This window comes from Leptonychotes weddellii, chromosome 6 (assembly GCF_054177405.1).
Source record: "Leptonychotes weddellii isolate Sample4059 chromosome 6, ASM5417740v2, whole genome shotgun sequence".
Taxonomy (NCBI): domain Eukaryota; kingdom Metazoa; phylum Chordata; class Mammalia; order Carnivora; family Phocidae; genus Leptonychotes; species Leptonychotes weddellii.
In genome coordinates this window covers 81,810,365-81,830,534 of record NC_138374.1, presented here as the reverse complement: position 1 = coordinate 81,830,534, position 20,170 = coordinate 81,810,365, and the positions used below count along the sequence as shown (strand labels likewise).

Below are 20,170 nucleotides of genomic sequence, written 5' to 3'. Positions count from 1 at the left end.
ATATGTTGAACTATCTTGCATCCCATGGATGAATCCCACTTGGTCATGGTGTGTAATCTTTTTAATGTGCTGTGAAATTTGGTTTGCTAGTGTTTTATTAAGGAGTTTACATCTATGTTTATCAGAGATATTGGCCTGTAGTTTTCTTTTCTTCTGGTGTATTAGTCTGGCTTGGGTATCAGGGTCATGCTGGCCTCATAAAATGAGTTTGGAAGTGTTCTCTCTTCTAGTTTTTGGAAGAATTGAAGAAGGATTCATATTAATTCTTCTTTGAATGTTTGGTAGAATTCACCCATGAACCCAGCTATCTGTTCCTGAGTTTTCTTTTTCTGGGAGATATTTGATTATTGCTTCAATCTCTTTATTTGTTATTGGTCTGTTCAAGCTTTCTCTTCTTGATTCAATGTTAGTAAATTGTATGTTTCTAGGAATTTATCTATCCCTTCTAGTTTATCCAATTTGTTAGCATATAGTTGTTCTTAATAGTCTTTTATGATTCTTTTTATTTCTGAAGCATCTGTTGTAATGTCTCCTCTTTTATTTCTGATTTTATCTGAGTCTTCTTTTTTCTTAGTATATTTTAGGATTTGACCATTTTGTTTATATTTCAAAACACTAACTCTTAGTTTCATTGATTTTTTTTCCCTATTGTTTTTCTGTTCTCTATGTGACTTATTTCTGCTCTGATCTTTATTATTTATTCCTTCTCACTTTGTGCTTAGTTTGTTCTTTTTCTAGTTCATTGAGGTGTAAAGTTAGATTGTTTATTTGGGATTGTTCTTTTTTAATGTAGACATTTATTGCTTTCCTCTAAGTACTGCTTTTGATACATCCATAAGTTGTATTTTTGTTTTCATTCATCTTGAGATTTTTGTAAACTTCCTTTTTGATTTCTTCCTTGATCCAATGGTTGTTCAAGAGTATGTTGTTTAGTTTCCCTGCATGTGTGAATCTTCACATTTTCTTACAGTTACTGAATTCTACTTTCATTATATTGTGGTTGGAAAAGATATTTGGAATTATTTTAATCCTCTTACATTTTTAAGACATGTTTTTTTACCTCTAATGATCTAGGTTGGAAAATATGCACTTGAGGAGAACGTGTATTCTTCTGCTGGTGGTGAAAAGTTTTGTATAAGTCTGTTAGGTACACTTGGTCTATAGTGTTGTTCAAGTCAGCTGTTTTTTAATTATTTTTCTATCAGGATGTTTTAACCATTATTGAAAGTGGGACGTTAGGGCACCTGGGTGGCTCAGTCAGGGTCCTGGGATGGAGCCCCGCATCAGGTTCCCTGCTCAACAGGGAGCCTGCTTCTCCCTTTGCCTCCCCTCCCCACTTGTGCTTTCACTCTCTCTCTCTCTCTCTCAAATAAATAAATAAAATCTTGAAAAAAAAGATGGTGGGACATCGAAGGCTCCTACTATTATTGTATTGCTGTATCTGTCTTCCAATCTGTCAATATTTGCTTTATATAGTTAGGTGCTCTGATGTTGAGTATATATATATTTATAATTGTTATTTTGTCCTGTTTAATTGATCCTTTTATCATTATATAATAACCTTATCTCTAGAGACAGTTTTTTAATTAAATTCTATTTTCTGTGATATAAATACAGTCACCCTTGCTTTGTTTTGGTTACCATTTGCATGGAATATTTTTTCCATCCCTTCACTTTTTTTTTCATCTCCAAAAAAGTTTATTAGCATGATTAAAAACATTTTTTGAATAATGACAGAATTTCTAAATATGAAAGAGTATCAGTGGCTCTATTTTATAACAAACTAGTTCCAAATGAATGGACAGCTTTATTACCAGTCTTCATTTTATTAAAAACAATCCATATTTATTGGTTCCATGTGAATTCATGACTATTGCTTTGCCTGGGAATGAGTCTCTACTGCAATTAAGTAGAGAAAATATCTTCCATAATTGACCTGTATTACTGAGTAAAGAGTTGATAAAAATCCTCAAAGAATTGGGTTTTTGTTTTTTAAAAACATTCTTTTTATACACTACAAAGAAATAATTAATATTTTGACTTTTTAAATTCCTACATGATATTCAGAATGGCAGTCTCCAAAGGTCCTCCCTTCACATGTGTAATTGCAAAAACAGACACTCTTCTGGAGTGTGCATTCTTGCTCTGAAGACTTGGGCCTCTGTATGTTAGTACTGGTTTGAAAATAAAAACAGCATCATCCAGAACGTAGTAGTCATTATACGTGTTGCTTTGACACAGGTATGGTAGGCTGGTGAAAGCTTCAATAACAAAACCAGCTTTTCTGAAAACTTTAGGCAGACCACTCCCTTGTTCTTGCCAACTCTGTCCCTTAATTTCTAAAATTTCTGATGGTTTCTCCCACTTGCCGCCTGTTTTCCACATAGCGATGGAAGGGTAAAACCAGAGTAAGGATGACCCTGCCTCTAGTTGGCTCCAAGACACTTCTGATATCTTTTAATAAGTCACAAGCTGATCATAGCAGTCCAGCAAATTGAAGCAGCTGATGACATCATACTGGAAGCCTTTATTCTGCTTTCATTTATACCAGATATTCTGTATTTCTTCTTCTGAGGCTGTCATATCATAGTTTCAGATAGCTCAGTGGCATACATTTCTTCAAAATGAGGGCTCATGATTTTTGTGACTTCTCCATCTCCAGCACTGAAATCAAGAAGGCTATGGATTTTCCAGTTTGGATTAATTTTTAGTAGTCCCTGAAACTGATCTGGTGAAAACACAAACATTGAGCATCTTCCTAGCAACTCACTGATAGATGTTCTAGACATAAACAGGTTAAGAACAGATGACACAAAAGAGTGATATAATTGGATAAAAAGCCAGCCCGATTTCTCAATGCTGTTGTTTAAGATCTGTGTTCCTTGATCAAGGTTACTCTGAACAAAAACAGCCTGGAGTGATTAGCATAATTTCTCTCCATTGTACACATACTCCTGGTGTTTCCCCTTCCTGCTACCTGCTGCCACCATTGTACCGCTTGTCATGTTCACTTACAGGGAGTGGGTGAGCAGGTTCCACAGAGTCCACATCCTCTGCACTAGCCATATGGTCACCAGGCTCAGGCACAGCCAACCCAGGAACAGTCTCATTAGGGGCCATGGCCACTCTTTTGATCACTGCCAGCACCTGGGTGAAGAGGAGAAAGTGCTGCCTGGCAGTGCTAGAGCTATCATGCCCAATTTGCCCATCCAGCCCCTCTCCATCCCTTCACTTTTAGCCTGTGTGTGTCTTTAAATCTAAAGTGAGTCTCTTGTGGGCCACATAGTGCTGGATCTTGGTTTGTTATTGTTTTTATCCATTCAGACCCTCTATACCTTTTGATTGGGGAATTTAATCCATTTACATTTAAGAAATTGTTGATAGGTGAGGACTTAATATTACCATTTTGTTAATTGTTTTCTGTCTAATTTGCAGCTGCTTTGTTCCTCTCTTGATGTCTTCCTTTGGGGGATTTTTGTAGTGCTTTGCTATGATTCTTTTTATCTTTTGTGTATCTACTAAAGGTTTTTTCTTTGTAATTACCTTGAGGCTTGCATAAATTATCTTGTAGTTAAAGTGTTTAAGTTAATAGAACTTCAATTGCATATAAAACTACATTTTTACTATGCCCCCTTTGTGTTCTTATAGTCAGAGACTTCTTTTTTACTTCTTTTTGTGTTGTATATCCATTAACAAATTTTTCTTCTTTAACTTTTAGATTAGCATTAAAAAAAATTTATGCATCACCATTACAATTTTACCTTGTTCTGCATTTGTCTATATAGTTTTCTTTACCAGTGAGATTTATGCTTTCATATGCTGGGGTTCAGATTGGTGAAGACTGTGGGGGTCCTCTGTAGAGAAGGCTGTGGAAGTCCATGATGGTGGTGAGGGCTGCTGGAGCCTCCTTCTCTCCTTCTCCATGGGAAGTTGTAGCCAGCAGAATTCCTCTTGGCATTCAACTGTGCTGTCCTGAGGGTTAGGGTAATGCAGGTTAAGTGCCTCCTGTACTTTTCTGCGCACCATCTTCAGATTTTGTGCTCCACTGGGTTGCTGAAGTTTCTTAATTATACTCTGGAGCTCTCCCAAAGCTTTTTTTGTCCATGAAGATTTGTTAAATTGTTGTTTTTGTGAGAGAACCTCCTCATCTGCCATCTTGCTGATGTCACTCCTCGTTTGTTAATTTTAATTTTTTCCAATTTTACTGAGATAAAATTGACATACTGTGTTAGTTTAAGTCTTGACTTATATATATTGTGAAGTGATTACCACAACATACTGAGTTAACATCCATTATCTCATATAGATACAATAAATAGAAAAAGCGAAGGAAGGAAGGAAGAGAGGGAGGGAGGGAGGAGGGTTTCTTCTTAAGATGAGAATTTTTAGGATTTACTCTCTTAACAACTTTCCCATATACCATACAGCAGTGTTAGTGGTAGTCACAATGCTGTATATCTCATCCCTAGTACTTATTTATCTTATAAATGAAGTTTGTACCTTTCATCACTTTCTCCAATTTTCCTTCCCTACATGCCTGCCTCTGGTGATCATAAATCTGATCTCTTTTTCCATAAGTTTGGTTTTTTAAAGACTCCACATATAAGTGAGATCATCCAGTATTTGTCTTTCTCTGACTTCTTTCACTTAGCATAATGCCCTCATGTTGTCACAAATGGCAGGATTTCCTTGGGGTTTATTTTATGGCTGAATAATATTCCACTGTATATATATACTATATCACAATTTCTTTATCTGTTCATTCATCACTGGACACAGGTTGTTTCCATGTGTTTGCTATTATAAATAATGATTCTATGAATATGGAGGTGCAGATAGCTTTTGGGTTAGTGTTTTCATTTCCTTTGACTATATTCCCAGAGGTGAGATTGCTAGATCATATGGTCATTCTATTTTTGTTTGTTAGTTTGTTTTACAATCCTCCATACTGTTTTCCATAGTGGCTGTACCAGTTGCACCAAGGTACAAGGGTTCCCTTTCTTCCATATCCAGACCAGCATTTGTTATCTTGTGTTTTTTTTTTTTATTAAGGCTATGCTAACAGACATGAGGTATCATCTCATTGTGGGTTTGATTTGCATTTTCCTAATAACTGGTGATGTTGAGCATCTTTTCAAGTACCCATTGCCCATTTTTATGTCTTCTTTGGAAAAATGCTTGTTCAGGTTTTTTGACCATTTTTCAATCAGATTATTTGGCTTGTAGCTATTGAGTTATATGAGTTCTTCAAACATTTTGAATATTAATCCCTTATGAGATAAAGCTTTGCAAATATTTTTCCCATTCCATAGGTTATATTTTCACTTTGTTCTTTTTCTGTGCAGAAGCTTTTTAAATTTGACATTGCCCCACTTGTTTAATTTTGCTTTTGTTTCTTGTGTTGTGTCATACCACAGAAAAATCAATGCCAAGACCCATGTCAAAGAGCTTTTTTCCTATGTTTTCTTCTAGGAGTTTTATAGTTTCGGGTCTTACATTTAAGATTTTAATCAATTTTGAGTTAATTTTTGTGAGTAGTGTAAGATGGTGTCTAGTGTCAATCTTTTACTCATGAATATCCAATTTTCCTCAGCACCATTTGTTGAAGAGACTCTTCTCCATCTAGTGTTCTTGGCTCCTTGTCAAGTAGTAGTTTACTGCATATGCTTCAGTTTATTTCTGAACTTCCAATTCTGTTCCAATGATCTATTTGTCTGTTTTTAATGCCAGGACCATCCTGTTTTGATTACTATAGCCTTATAACATAGCTTGAAATCAGGAAGTGTGATACCTCCTGCTTTATTCTTCTTTCTCAGGATTGCCTTGGCTATTCGGAATCTTTTTTGGTTCCATATAAATTTTAGGATTCTTTTTTCTACCTTTGCAAAAAAATGCCATTAAACTCTTAATAGGGATTATATTGAATCTATAAATGGCTTTCAGTAATGAACTCAGAAATACCTTTCATTTATTTGTGTCTTCTTCAATTTCTTTCATCAATGTCTTATAGTTTTCAGAGTACAGATCCTTCACCTTCTTGGTTAATTTTATTCCTAAGTATTTTATTGTTTTGATGCTATTGTAAATGAGAGCATTTTCTTTATTTCTTTTTCAGGTAATTTATTGTTAGTATATAGAAATATGACTGATTTTTGTATGTTAATTTGTATCCTGCAACTTTAATAACTTTCAGATTAGATCTAACAGGGTTTTGTTTTGTTTTTTGGGGGTTTTTTTGGTGGAATTTTAGGATTTTCTATATACAAGGTCATATCATTAGCAAACAGAGACAATTTTACTTTCTCCTTTCCTATTCTAATGCCTTTCTTTTTCTTGCTTGGTTTCTCTGGTTAGGACTTCCAGTACTGTGTTGAATAAGAGTTAAAGGTGGGAACCCTTGTCTTGTTCCTAATATTACAGAAAAAATTTTCAACCATTCACCATTGAGTATGATGTTAGCTGTGATTTTTGTCAGATATTGCCTTTGTTATGTTGAGGTATGTTTCTTCTACACATAATTTATAAAGTAGTTTTTATCATAAACAGATGTAGAATTTTGTCAAATGTTTTTCCTGATTCTACTGAGATAATCATATGATTTTTGTCTTTCATTCTATTCATGTGATGTAACTTATTTGTTGATTTGTGTATGTTGAACCATCCTTGCATCCCAGGGAAAAATCCCACTTGATCATCATGTGTGTGCTATTGAATTTGGTTGGTTAGTATGTAGTTGAGAATTTTGCATCTATATTCATCAGTAATATTGGACTGTAATTTGTCTTCTAGTAGTGTCCTTTTCTGGTTTTGGTATCGGGGTAATGCTGGACTTGTAAAATGAGTTTGGGAGCATTCCCTTTTCTTTGATTTTTTGGAAGAGTTTGAGAAGGATAAGCATTAATTCTTCATTAAATTCTTAGCAAAATTTATCAGTAAAACCTTTATTTTTTTTTTACTCAAATGTCATATTTTATTTCTTTTTTTTAATTAGCATATAATGTATTATTTATTTTGGGGGTACAGGTCTGGGATTCGTCAGTCTTACACAATTCACAGCGCTCAGCATAGCACATACCCTCCCCAATGTCCATCACCCAGCCACCCCATCCCTCCCACCCCTCTCCTCTCCAGCAGCCCTCAGTTTGTGTCTTATGATTAAAAGTCTCTTATGGTTTGTCTCCCTCTCTGGTTTCATCTTGTTTCATTTTTTCCTCTCCTCCCCTATGATCCTCTGCCTTGTTTCCCAAATTCCATATATCAGTGAGATCATATGATAATTGTCTTTCTCTGATTGACTTATTTTGCTTAGCATAATACCCTCTACATCGTTGCAAATGGCAAGATTTCATTTTTTTAATGGCTGCATAATATTCCATTGTATATATGTATATACATCACATCTTCTTTATCCATTCCTCTATCGATGGACATCTAGGCTCTTTTCATAGTTTGTCAAAACCTTTATTTTTAATAATAGTCATCCTAATGGATATGAAGTTGTATCTCACCATGGTTTTGATTTGCATTTCCTTAATGATTAGTAATGTTGAGTATCTTTTCATGTGCTTATTGGCTATTTGTATAATCTTCTCTGGATAAATGCTATTTAAGTCCTTTGTCTATTTTTTAATTGGGTTTTGCTATTGTTGTTGAGTTTTAGAAGTTCATTATATATTCTGTATATTAACCTGTTGTATTATATGTGATTTGCAAATATTTTCTTCCATTCTGTGAGTTGCCATTTTACTCTTTTGAGAGTGTCTTTTGGTACACAAAAGTTTTAAATTTTGATGAGGTCCAATTTGTCTATTTTTCCTTTAGTTGCCTATGCCTTTGGAGTCATATCCAAAAAATCAATGTTAGATCCAATGTCATGAAGATTTATCTGTTTTCTTCTAGAGATTTTATAGTTTTCCCTTTTATGTTTAAATAATGCACTATTGATACACACAACAACTTGGATAGATGCGGAGTTAAAAAGTCAATTTTAAGTGTTGCATAATGTATGATTCCATTTATAGAAGATTTTAGAGGTGACAAAACTGTACTAATTGAAAACAGATAAGTGATTGCTAGAAGTTAGAGTTAGCAGGCAGTTGTGACTCTTAAGGGTTAACATGAAGGAGTTTGTTATTTGTGATGGAACAGTTCCATAATCTGTATTCTATAACAGTTCTATATTGTGGTGATGGTTACATAAATCTAGACATATGATAAAATTTCACAGAACTATACACAAAGAAGCACTTTGTAAAAAAGAATGATGAAATTTTAATAAGGTTCATACCTGAGTTAACAGTGTTATATCATCAATTTCCTGGGTTTTGACATACACTAAGATTATATAAGCTATTGTCATTGGGGAAAGCTGACTCACTTCTTGTGAGTCAAACTATTTCAAAAAAAATAGTTATAATTCTATTTTTAAATGCCTTTAACATTTGCCAATTGTACTAAGAATAAAATCCAAACTATTTTCCAGGACCGACAATGCTTAGCATGATGTGGTTCCTGCCTGTCTTTTATCTAACCTTTTCCTGTACTATTTCTCTCTTACTACATTTTAGCCATTATCTTTCCTTTCAATTCCTCAACCATAATAATTCCTCTCCTCCCTCAGAGCCTTTGTAACTGTTGTTCGTTCTGTCTGGAATGTTCCTCTCACAGCTGTATTGTGAAAGAACTATACTCTCTTCTGGGTGTTGACATTTTTTTCTTCTTTATTCATTCAACAAATATTAATGCAGAGGGATGCCTGGTGGCTCAGTCGGTTAAGCGTCCGCCTTCAGCTCAGGTCATGATCCCAGGGTCCTAGGATCAAGTCCCACATCAGGCTCCTTGCTCAGCGAGGAGCCTGCTTCTCCCTCTGCCTGCCACTCCCCCTGCTTGTGCTTTCTCTCTCTCTCTCTCTCTCTAATAAATAAATAAAATCTTTTAAAAAATATATTAATGCAGATTTAGGAGGCAGAGCCTCAAGACAGCAGTGCAGTTTTGGACATATTGGTTTGAAGTATTTGTAAGACAAGGAAATCATTAAAAATCTAGTTAGGTACATAGATCTGGAGCTAGATATAAAATTTGGGATCTGGGCCATATAATTTGATCAGTTTTATAGGAATGGAATGATACTTGAAGCCATGTGATTGAGTGAGATTACCTAGGAAGAGAATGTACTATGAGAAGGGTACTGGGAGGAAGAAAATCTGGGACCAAGCCTGGGGATCTCTAATAGAGCAAGGAGCAAATGGTAACATGGAAGCCAAGTAAGGGAGTGTTTCAAAAGGGGAGATTAGTCCAATGTATCAAATGCTGCTGAAAAAACATATCAGATAAACACGAAGTATATTAATTTTCTATAACCATATATTGATGTTATAACTAGAAAAATACTTTTTAAAATAATAATATGGAGTTTGACATCAGCATCATGAAATTTGTTCTGTCATAAATTACTAATAATAAAATAAACTCACACAGTCCTTTTAGAAATTATTTCAATAGTACGTATCAAGAGTTTTTAAAGTGTTCATAGCTTTTGACCCAGTAATCACATTTCCAAGAATCTAATTAAAGAAATAGTCTTTAGTGTGGAAAAGACTGTACATCTGATGATATCCATGGCAATAATATTTATAATAGTGAAAAAATAAAAATTACCTCAATGTCCAGTAGGGGAGTGTTAAATCAATGATGATAATTCACTCAATGGACTATCATACTATCATTAAAAAATGATGTTTCTATAGACTTCTAGTTATAAAACATGGATGCATAACAGTAGCCTACATTTGGTAAATTCTAAGAAATATACTAAATGTGTTTTTTATTTTTATAATTTCTATGTGTTAATTTTTGCCATATTTATAAAATTATCTTTAATGACAACGAATTATCCTCTTGATGGAAAACCATGTTTTTTAATAAGCTTCTTCAAATGATTGTCTTAACTTTTCCTTAAACTATCCTTTTTTCTATTATATTTTTGGTATATGGCACTTACTATGTTTTATTCCTGTCTTAGTCTATGCTACATTTATTCCTTTCCTTTGCAGTTATATGAAAGACAGTTAGTTGTATTTAAAATTCTGAATAGTGAAAAAAATAAAATAAAATTCTGAATAGTGAATAAGATTTTCAGAAGTAAAATTTAAAATATCCATTATTTATTATATACCAGGCAAATCTATACTTCTCTATCAAAATCAATAAATGTGTATTCTTCAAGGAGGCCTTACCTGACCACATTCACTCTCAAAATTAGGTTAAATCCTATTAGATAACCCCATAGTCCCAATGAATACACTCTAACTGACACTCATCATAGCAATCCCAAAGGCTCCTTTGTTGATGGTTGACATTTCTAGGAAATTAACTGGGGCATTATTGGAGGATTAGGGCAGAAGGAAGACATGGAATTTTATTTTATTTATTTTTTATTAAAGATTTATGTATTTTTTATTTATGTATATTTATATATTTATGTATTTATTTATGTATTTTGAGAGAGAGAGCGTGTGTGAGCAGTGGGAGGGACAGAGGCAGAAGGAGAGAGAGAATCTCCAGCAGACTCTACACTGAGCATGAAGCCGGAAGCAGGCTGGATCTCACGACCCTGAGATCAGGACCTGAGCCAAAACCAAGAGTCGGAGGCTTAACCAACTGAGACTGCCAGGTGCCCCAGAAGCTGTGGAATTTTAGGCTGACCCTCATTATCTGATTTTTTATTCTAGGGATTCCCTATAATGAAACCATTGCCCCTATTCCAAAAATACCTATCGGGAAAAATTCCAGTCAATTCAACTACTCCTTAAATCTCATTAGAACAAGAGGAAGCATGTCAGATTACTAAGAGAATTTTTGTTAAAGCCTCCAGATGTCATTTGAAACCTACCTTGAAAGATTATGTTGGGGGTGGCTGGGTGGCTGTCGGGTAAGTGTCTTACTTCAGGTCATGATCTCAGAGTCCTGGGATGGAGCCCCACATGGATCCCTGCGTGAAGTCCGTGTAGGGTCCAAGTAGGGCTCTGCACTCAGCAGGGAGTCTGCTTCTCCCTCTCCCTCTGCCCCTCACCCTGCTTGTATTCTCTCTCTCAAATAAAATCTTCTTTTTCTTTAAAGAATATGTTGTTTTGAAGTCAGATTCATATAGAAATAATTCTAACAGATTAGTTTTAGAAATTCCATTACACAGTTCATTGAAATTAAAACATGAGGGTATTTATTTAAAGGTCCCCATAATCTCAATTCATTCAGGACTCTAACTATGTATAGTATTTTCAACATGTTGGAAATAGTATTACAACTTCTTTGTGATTCATGAAGTTGAATGGGGAGGAAGTTATATGGTAGAAAAAACCAGACTCTTGAAAATCTGGTAAATGTATAAATATAAATAATGTCTTAGCTAAATAACAAATTCAATATATCATGATTTAATTTCAGAATAATTCTGTCTATGAAAAGTAAAAAGAGGATTTTTTTTTTTTTTTTTTTACAGAATTCCATAATACTTACCAAGCAGTTGGCCACTTTGGGACAGAAGCCTGGCATATATACAACTCTGAGGAGAAGAATTTATCTTCCATATGACAAAATGAAGAATGGGTATTTAATTTTAAAATTTCACATATAAATTTTATTTTTAAAATTTAGTAAAATAACTATCAGAAATTTAAAATAAAGAGGGGGAAATGAACCATGAGAGACTATGGACACCGAGAAACAATCTGGGGGTGTCAGAGGAGAGGAGGTTGGGGGTAGGGGGTAACAGGGTGATGGATATTGAGGAGGGCACATACTGTGATGAGCACTGGGTGTTATACTTAACTAATGAATCATTGAACACTATATCAAAAACTAATTATGTACTATACAGTGGCTAACTAAGCATAATAAAAAAAAAGAAATTTTAAAACCCTAGTGGAATTTCATGTAATATATGTAATTTCCAAGTAGCTTCTTTCATGATGCACAAAAAAATTGTAACAATCAGAACTAGTTACCAACTTAGAAACTGCCAGTCACACTTCTGGATTATCATTTTACAACTGATATTAATAGCTAAACTTCAGTCCCAGAGCCTCATTCAGGATGTGGGCAAATCCTGGCAATATCTCAAAATGCTTCCTGCCGGTTCAGAAAAGTGAACCACAGTGGTGTAACTGATGCCACAATCATTACCACCATTAATACACACACATACACACAACAAATCCCACCTGAAAGATAAAATCTGTTACTGTTAAATTCAGTAAGTGCTTATGGGGTTTAGACAGGCTTTCTTAATCTATTACAGCTAGGCATGGGGCAAGGTGCTTATAACTAAAAGATACAATTCCTGCCCTCAATGACCTTACCCGAGGTGGGGAGACAAGTAAAAAATAGAGATGAACCCAGGTGAAATGGAATAGAGGGTGCACCAGTTAAGGTTTGGATGAAAGGGAATCAAGGAGGACTTTTCTAAAGAGGTGACATCTGCATTATTGAAAAGAAATAAAAGTTAGCCAATTGGGGGAGCATTCCAAACAGAGAGGCAACATATACAAGAGCTTTCAAGAAGAAACCTGAGAAGGCAGACACATTTCAGGAGATGCAAAGAAGTTGAATTCATGAGTAAAGTAAAGGATGACATTCAGAAAGAGAAGGTGGTTTTAAACAATCATAATAATCTGGGGCTAAAATTCTTGCCGACTTTATAAAACTTTGGGAGATAGGGAGGTAGGAGAAATAGCCATTATAAAACCATCTAAAGGCTTGTCTGATTTAGCAGGCAGGTAGGAAGGTTATAGGTACCATTTGTTTCTTCTCTAGTGTTAATTTTATGGAGTTTCATATACACATGATGTATTTTTGTACACTTTATTGTGTACAATTGTACACAAAATGTACACATTTTGTACACATGATGTAACTGTACACTTTTAAAGTGTACAATTCAATGGCTTTTAGTATATTTACAGAGTTGTGGAACTATCACCACTGTTCAATTCTAAAACATCTTTATCAACTCAAAAAGAAACCCTATTCTCTCCTCCTCCCAGCCCTTGGTACTACTAATCTATTTTCTGTCTCTATGGATTTGCCTATTCTGGATATTTCCTATCAAGAGAATCATACAATATATGGTCTTTTGCAACTGGCTTCTTTCAGTTAGCATAATGTTTTCAGGGTTCATCCATGTTGTAGCATGTATCAGTATTCCATTCCTAAAAAGGAATAAAAATTGCCAAATAATATTCCATTATGTGGATACGCCAACTTCTAAAAAAATTCATTCTTCAGGTGATGGACATTTTGATTTTGTCCACTTTTAGACTATTATGAGTAGTGCTGCTGTGAACATTTATTTACAAGTCTTTGTATAGACATAATGTTTTTATTTCACCTGGGTGTATACCTAGAATTGAAATTGTGAGTCATATGGTATCTAATTTCATTTCTTTGTTGTCAGAGAAAATATCTTGTGTGATTTCAATTCTCTTATATGTATTGAAGTTTGTTTCATGGCCTAACATACAGTCTGTCCTGGGGAATTTTCCATGTGCACTTGTGAAGAATGTATAGTCTGTTGTTGGGTGGAGTGTCCTGTAGATATCTGTTAGGTCTAGTTGGTATAGAGAGTTGTTTAAGTGTTCTATCTCTTTGTTGATCTTTTGCTAGTTGTTCTATCCCATTATTGAAAATGGTATATCAAAGTCTCCAACTATTATTATTGTTGAACTATTTCCCCCTTCATTCTGTCAGTTTTACTTCATGTATTTTGGGTCTCTGTTGTCAGATGAATATGTTTATAATTATTATACTTTCCTGATGGATGACAGACTATCTTTACATTATAAAATGTTCTTTATCTTTGTACTGTTTTTGCTTTAAAGTTATTTTCTCTGATACTACTATAGCCATTCCAGCTTTCTATGGTTGCCTTTGCATAATATCTTTTTTTTACCCTTTACTTTCAACATACTTGTATTTTTTTAAAGATTTTATTTATTTATTTGAGAAATAGAGAGAGAGTGTGCACAAGCAGGAGGAGGGGCAGAGGGAGAGGGAGAAACAGACTCCCCGCTGAGCAGGAAGCCCAACATGGGGCTCCATCCCAGGACTCGGAGATCATGACCTGAGCCGAAGTCAGATACTTAACTGACTGAGCCACCCAGGTGCCCCTCAACATATCTGTATTTTTGAATCTTAAATGTATCTCCTATAGACAACATAGAGTTGGAACTTATTTTGTTATCAGTCTGATAATCCCTGCCATTTGATTAGACTGTTTAGTACACTCACATTTAAAGTTATTATTGATATAGTTGGATTTATGTCTGCCATTTTATTTTCACTTTCTATATTTCTCATGTCTTTTTTGGTCCTCTGTTCCTCTATTGTTTTCTTTTGCATTAAGTGAATATTTTCTAGTATAACAATTTAATTACATTAATTTTTACTGCATTTTTGAAATATTTTGAAATCTAGGGCTGGCCATATACATATAGCACACTGCAACAATGGAAACACACTGCACAACCAATTTGTAAGATAATTTTACATTATCACACAAAGCTAAAGATGCACATACCAAAGGTTCAGCAATTCAATAGCAGCATATATTCTACAGAAATCCATGCACAAGTGCACCAGGAGATGTGTGTATTTGTAGCAGAATTGTTTCTAATAACAAGAAAAAAATTGAAATTCTAATTTCCATTCATAGTGAAATCGGTATGCATCCTATAATTATGCTATAGAATATATGCATTATACAGCAGTAAAAATGAATCAAACACAACAACCCAAATCACCATGAATGAATTTCACAAACAACATTGAAAGAAAAAGGCAAGTCGTCATGGAAGAAAAGTACAGTATGATTCCATCTATATAAAGTGCAAAACTTGAAAAATTAAATAATATATTGTTTAACAATACATATAAGTGGTAAGCTAGTTTTATAAAGCATGAGAATTGACTTTTGTGTATTAACCTTGTATCCTGCAACCTTGCTACAATTGCTTATTAGTTCCAGGATTTTTTTTTTAATTTGTTCTTTGGGATTTTCTACATAGATAATCATGTCATCTGCAAATAAAGAACATTTTACTACTGATGTAAGCTCTGTTCTTACTCCTAGCCTTAAAAAACAATAATAATAGAGATGCCTGGCTGGCTCAATTGGAAGAACATGCAACTCTTGATCTTAAGGTTGTGAGTTTGGGCCCCACATTGGGTGTAGAGATTACTTAAAAATAAAATCTTTAAAAATAACAATAATAGGAGAAGAGCCCAAGATGGCAGAGGAGTAGGAGACCTTAATATCGTCTTGTCCCAGGAATTCAGCTAGATAGCTATCAAACCATTCTGAACACCTGCAAACTCAACTGGAGATGGAAGAAAAGAATAGCTTGCAACTCTACGAATAGAAAAGCGACCACTTTCTGCAAGGTAGGAGGTGTGGAGGAGTGAATCCAAGGTGATATATGGGAAAATAGACCATGGGGGGAGGAAGCCTCCGTCAGCCAGCTACCTGCAAGTGATAGAGCAGGGGAGAACAAAATCAGAACTTTTAGAAGTCTGCTCCAGTGAGGGACTTTGCTCAGGTGGCTAAGCGGGGGGGTGAAACCCTCACTGGGGCAGTGTGGTCTCAAGATCCTCAGGGTCACAGGAAGACCAGGGGTGCCTGAGTGTGACAGAGCTCCCAGGTATCAGAGCAGGGAGGCCGGCTGCAAAGAGTAAGCACAGGAGTGAGCTCTCAGCTCCGGGTTGCCGTAACTGTGCTCTGTGGCACAGTCAGGCCACTGCTCTTTGAGCAGGGCCCCAACAGGCAGCAGAACTGGAGAGACCCCCCTCTCCTCCCCCGGGAGAGGCGGTGCAGGAGTCTGCTGGGTTTGGGTTGTGTGCCTGAGATAGAAACTCTCCATCACATGCTGGGTGAGCACAGAGTGCAGCCGGAGAGTAGGGAGACAGGAGTGATTGACTGCTTTCCTAACCCTAACCCTAACTGAGCTTTTAGCTCTGGGGCCAGAGATTGAGGACCACCATTTTTATTCTCATCCTCTAAAGCTGCATGGAAAGCCTTTGGGGAACAAAAGCCACATAGAGCAAAAAGGAGCAGATTACTTAGCCTGGCACCTGACAAGGGCAGTGCAATTCTGCCTGGGGCAAAGACATTTTGAGAATCAATGCAATAGGCCCCTCCCCCAGAAGATCAGCAAGACTGTCTAGCCTAGACCAAGTTTACCAACCAATGAGAACTGCAGACCTCCAGAGCTAGCAGAATACAGCACATAGAATTCATGGCTTTTTTTCCCATGATTCTTTAGTCTTTCAACTTTAATTTTTTTAATTTTCTTTACTTTTCTTTTTTAAAATTTTTCTTCTTTCCTTTTTCAACCAACTTCTTATCAATTCCTTTCTTAAAATCTTTTTTAATTTTCATTTTACAGTCATATTCTATCCCTTCATTGTATTTAACCTTATTTTTATATAAGTTTTTCTTTCATTAAAATTTTGGGATACAGTTTCTTTTAACAGACCAAAATACACCCAAAATCTTCTGTATGGCTCTGTTCTATTCATCTGCCTGATCATATTCTCTCTTTCTCTCTCAATTCTTCCTTTTTGGGGGGGGAGGGTTTGTTTTGTTAAAGTCTTTTTTAATTTTCATCTTTATAGTTACATTCTATCCTCTCAATGTATTTAATTTTATTTTTGTATATATAAGTTTTTCTTTCTTTACAATTTTGAGATGTGGTTTCCTCTAACAAACTGACCAAAAGACACTAAGGAGATAATGATTGCTCTGTTCTATTCCCCTGTCTGTTTATAGCACTGTCTGTGTTGTTATTGTTGTTGTTGTTGTTTCTTTCTCTTTTGTTTTTTCTTGTTTAATTTCCATTTTTACAGTTGAATTCGATCCTTTCATATTTTTGTACATATACAAGTTTTTTTTTTTTCTTTACAATTTTGGGATCTAGTTTTCTAAAAAACAGACCAAACTACACACAGAATCCAGCATATTGCTCTATTCTGCTCACCTGTCTGATTTTTTTTTTTTCCTGGTTTCAGGTCTCTTCTGATTTGTTTAGTCTATATTATTCTGGGGTCGTTGTTGCCCTTTTAGTATTTTGTTCTCCCATTTGTCTATTCTTCTCTGGACAGAATGACAAGATGGAAAGACTCACACAAAAAAAAGAGAACAAGAGGCAGTACTGACTGCCAGGGACCTAATCAATATAGACATTAGTAAGATGTCAGAACTAGAGTTCAGAATAACAATTATAAAATACTAGCTGGGCTTGAAAAAAAAGCACAGAAGACACTAGATAATCTCTTTCTGGAGAGATAAAAGAACTAAAATCTAACCAACTCGAAATCAGAAAGGCTATTAATGAGATGCAAAAAAAAAAAATGGAGGCTCCAACTGCTAGGATAAAAGAAGCAGAAGAGAGAATTAGTGATATAGAAGACCAGACGATGGAGAATAAAGAAGCTGAGAAAAAGAGAGAGAAACAACTATTGGATCACAAGGGGAGAATTTGAGAGATATGTGATCACATAAAGTGAAACAATATTAGAATAATTGGGATCCCAGAAGAAGAAGAAAGAGAGAGGGGTGCAGAAGGTATTTTGGAGCAAATTATAGCAGAGAACTTCCCTAATCTGGACAGGAAACAGGCATCAAAACCCAGGAGGCACAGAGAATCCCCCTCAAAATCAATAAAAATAGGTCAACACCCCAACATCTAATAGTGAAACTTACAAATCTCAGAGACAAAGAGAAAATCCTGAAAGGAACTCGGGACAAGAGGTCTGTAATCTATAAGGGTAGAAACATTAGGTTGGCAGCAGACCTATCCACAGAGACCTGGCACACCAGAAAGGACTGCCATGATATATTCAGGATACTAAATGAGAAAAATATGCAGCCAAGATTACTTTATCCAGCTAGGATGTCATCCAAAATAGAAGGAGTGATAAAAAAAAAAAACCAGGACAAACTAAAAGAATTTGTGATCACCAAACCAGCCCTACAAGAAATATTGAAAGGAGTCCTCTAAGCAAAGAGAGAGCCTAAAAGCAACATAGACCAGAAAGGAACAGAAACAATATACAGTAACAGTCACCTTACAGGCAATACAATGGCACTAAATTCATATCCATCTAAATTCATATCTAAGCAAAAGATCAACAAGGAAATAAAGACTTTAAAAGACACACTGGACCAAATGGACTTCACAGATATATTCAGAACATTCCATCCCAAAGCAACAGAATACACATTCTTCTCAAGTGCACATGGAACATTCTCCAGAATAGATCACAACCTGAGTCACAAATCAGGTCTCAACTGGTACCAAGAGATTGGGATCATTCCCGGCATATTTTTGGACCACAATGCTTTGAAACTGGAACTCAGTCACAAGAGGAAAGTTGGAAAGAACCCAAATCCATGAAAGCTAAAGAGCATCCTACTAAAGAATGAATGGGTCAACCAGGAAATTAAAGAAGAATTTAAAAAAAATTCATGGAAACAAATGAAAATGAGAGCACAACTGTTCAAAATCTTTGGGATGCAGTAAAGGCGGTCCTAAGAGGGAAGTGTATAGCAGTACAACCCTTTCTCAAGAAACAAAAAAGGTCTCAACTACACAACCTAACCCTACACCTAAAGGAGCTAGAGAAAGAACAGCAAATAAAGCCTAAACCCAGCAGGAGAAGAGAATTAATAAAGATTAGAGCAGAAATCAATGAAATAGAAACCAAAGAACAGTAGAACAGATCAATGAAACTAGGAGCTGGTTCTTTGAAAGAATAAGATTGATAAACCCCTGGCCAGATTTATCAAAAAGAAAAGAGAAAGAACCCAAATAAATAAAATAATGAATGAAAGAGGAGAGATCACAACCAACACTGAAGAAATACAAACAATTATAAGAACATATTATGAGCAACTATATGCCAACAAATTAGACAATCTTGAAGAAATGGATGCATTCCTAGAGACGTATCAACTACCAAAACTGAACCAGGAAGAAATAGAAAACCTGAACAGACCCATAAACAGCAAAGAAATTGAAGCAGGAATCAAAAATCTCAGTAAACAAAAAAAAATCAGTAAACAAGAGCCTAGGGCTAGAGGGCTTCCCAGGAAAATTCTACCACACATTTAAAGAATTAATACCTATTCTTCTGAAGCTGTTTCAAAAAATCAAAATGGAAGGAAAGCTTCCAAACTCTTTTTATGAGTCCAGCATTACCTTGATCCCAAAACCAGACAAAGACCCCACCAAAAAGGAGACTTACAGACCAATATTCCTGATGAACATGGATGCCAAAATTCTCACCAAAATACTAGCCAATAAGATCCAACAGTACATTAAAAGGATTATTCACCATGACAAAGTGGGATTATTCCTGCAAGGTTGGTTCAACATCTGCAAATCAATGTGATATACTACATAAATAAAAGAAAGGACAAGAACCATATGATCCTCTTGATCCTCTTTTCTCACAGAACTGGAACAAATAACCCTAAAATTTGTATGGAACCAGAAAAGACCCTGAATAGCCAAAGGAATGTTGAAAAGAAAAGCCAAGTTGGTGGCATCACAATTCCGGACTTCAAGCTCTATTACAAAGCTATAATCATCAAGACAGTATGGTACTGGCACAAAAACAGACACATAGATCAGTGGAACAGAATAGAGAGCCCAGAAATGGACCCTCAACTCTATGGTCAACTAATCTTTGACAAAGCAGGAAAGAATGTCCAATGTCAAAAAGACAGTCTCTTTAACAAATGGTGTTGGGAAAATTGGACAGCCACATGCAGAAGAATGAAGCTGGGCCATTTCCTTACACCACACACAAAAATAGACTCAAAATGGATGAAAGACCTAAATGTGAGACAGGAGTACATCAAAATCCTTTAGGAGAACAAAGGCAGCAATCTCTTCTACCTCAGCCACAGCAACTTCTTCCTAGAAACATCGCCAAAGGCAAGGGAAGCAAGGGCAAAAATGAACTATTGGGACTTCATCAAGATAAATAGCTTTTGCACAGCAAAGGAAACAGTCAACAAAACCAAAAGACAACTGACAGAATGGGAGAAGATATTTGCAAATGACCTATCAGATAAAGGGCTAGTATCCAAAATCTATAAAGAACTTATCGGGGC

General features: G+C 35.5%; 1 protein-coding gene and 1 pseudogene across 1 annotated transcript in view; one reads left to right on the top strand and one right to left on the bottom strand.

Moving 5' to 3' along the window:
• CATSPERE (catsper channel auxiliary subunit epsilon) overlaps positions 1-20,170 on the top strand; it is a 150,093-nt gene that overhangs the window by 58,786 nt on the left and 71,137 nt on the right. The window contains exon 7 of the mRNA XM_081824485.1: positions 11,473-11,604. Coding sequence (XP_081680611.1) covers positions 11,473-11,604 — 132 coding nt within the window. The remainder of the gene's footprint in view (positions 1-11,472; positions 11,605-20,170) is intronic.
• On the bottom strand, positions 1,952-3,110 carry LOC102729477 (protein-L-histidine N-pros-methyltransferase pseudogene; annotated as a pseudogene).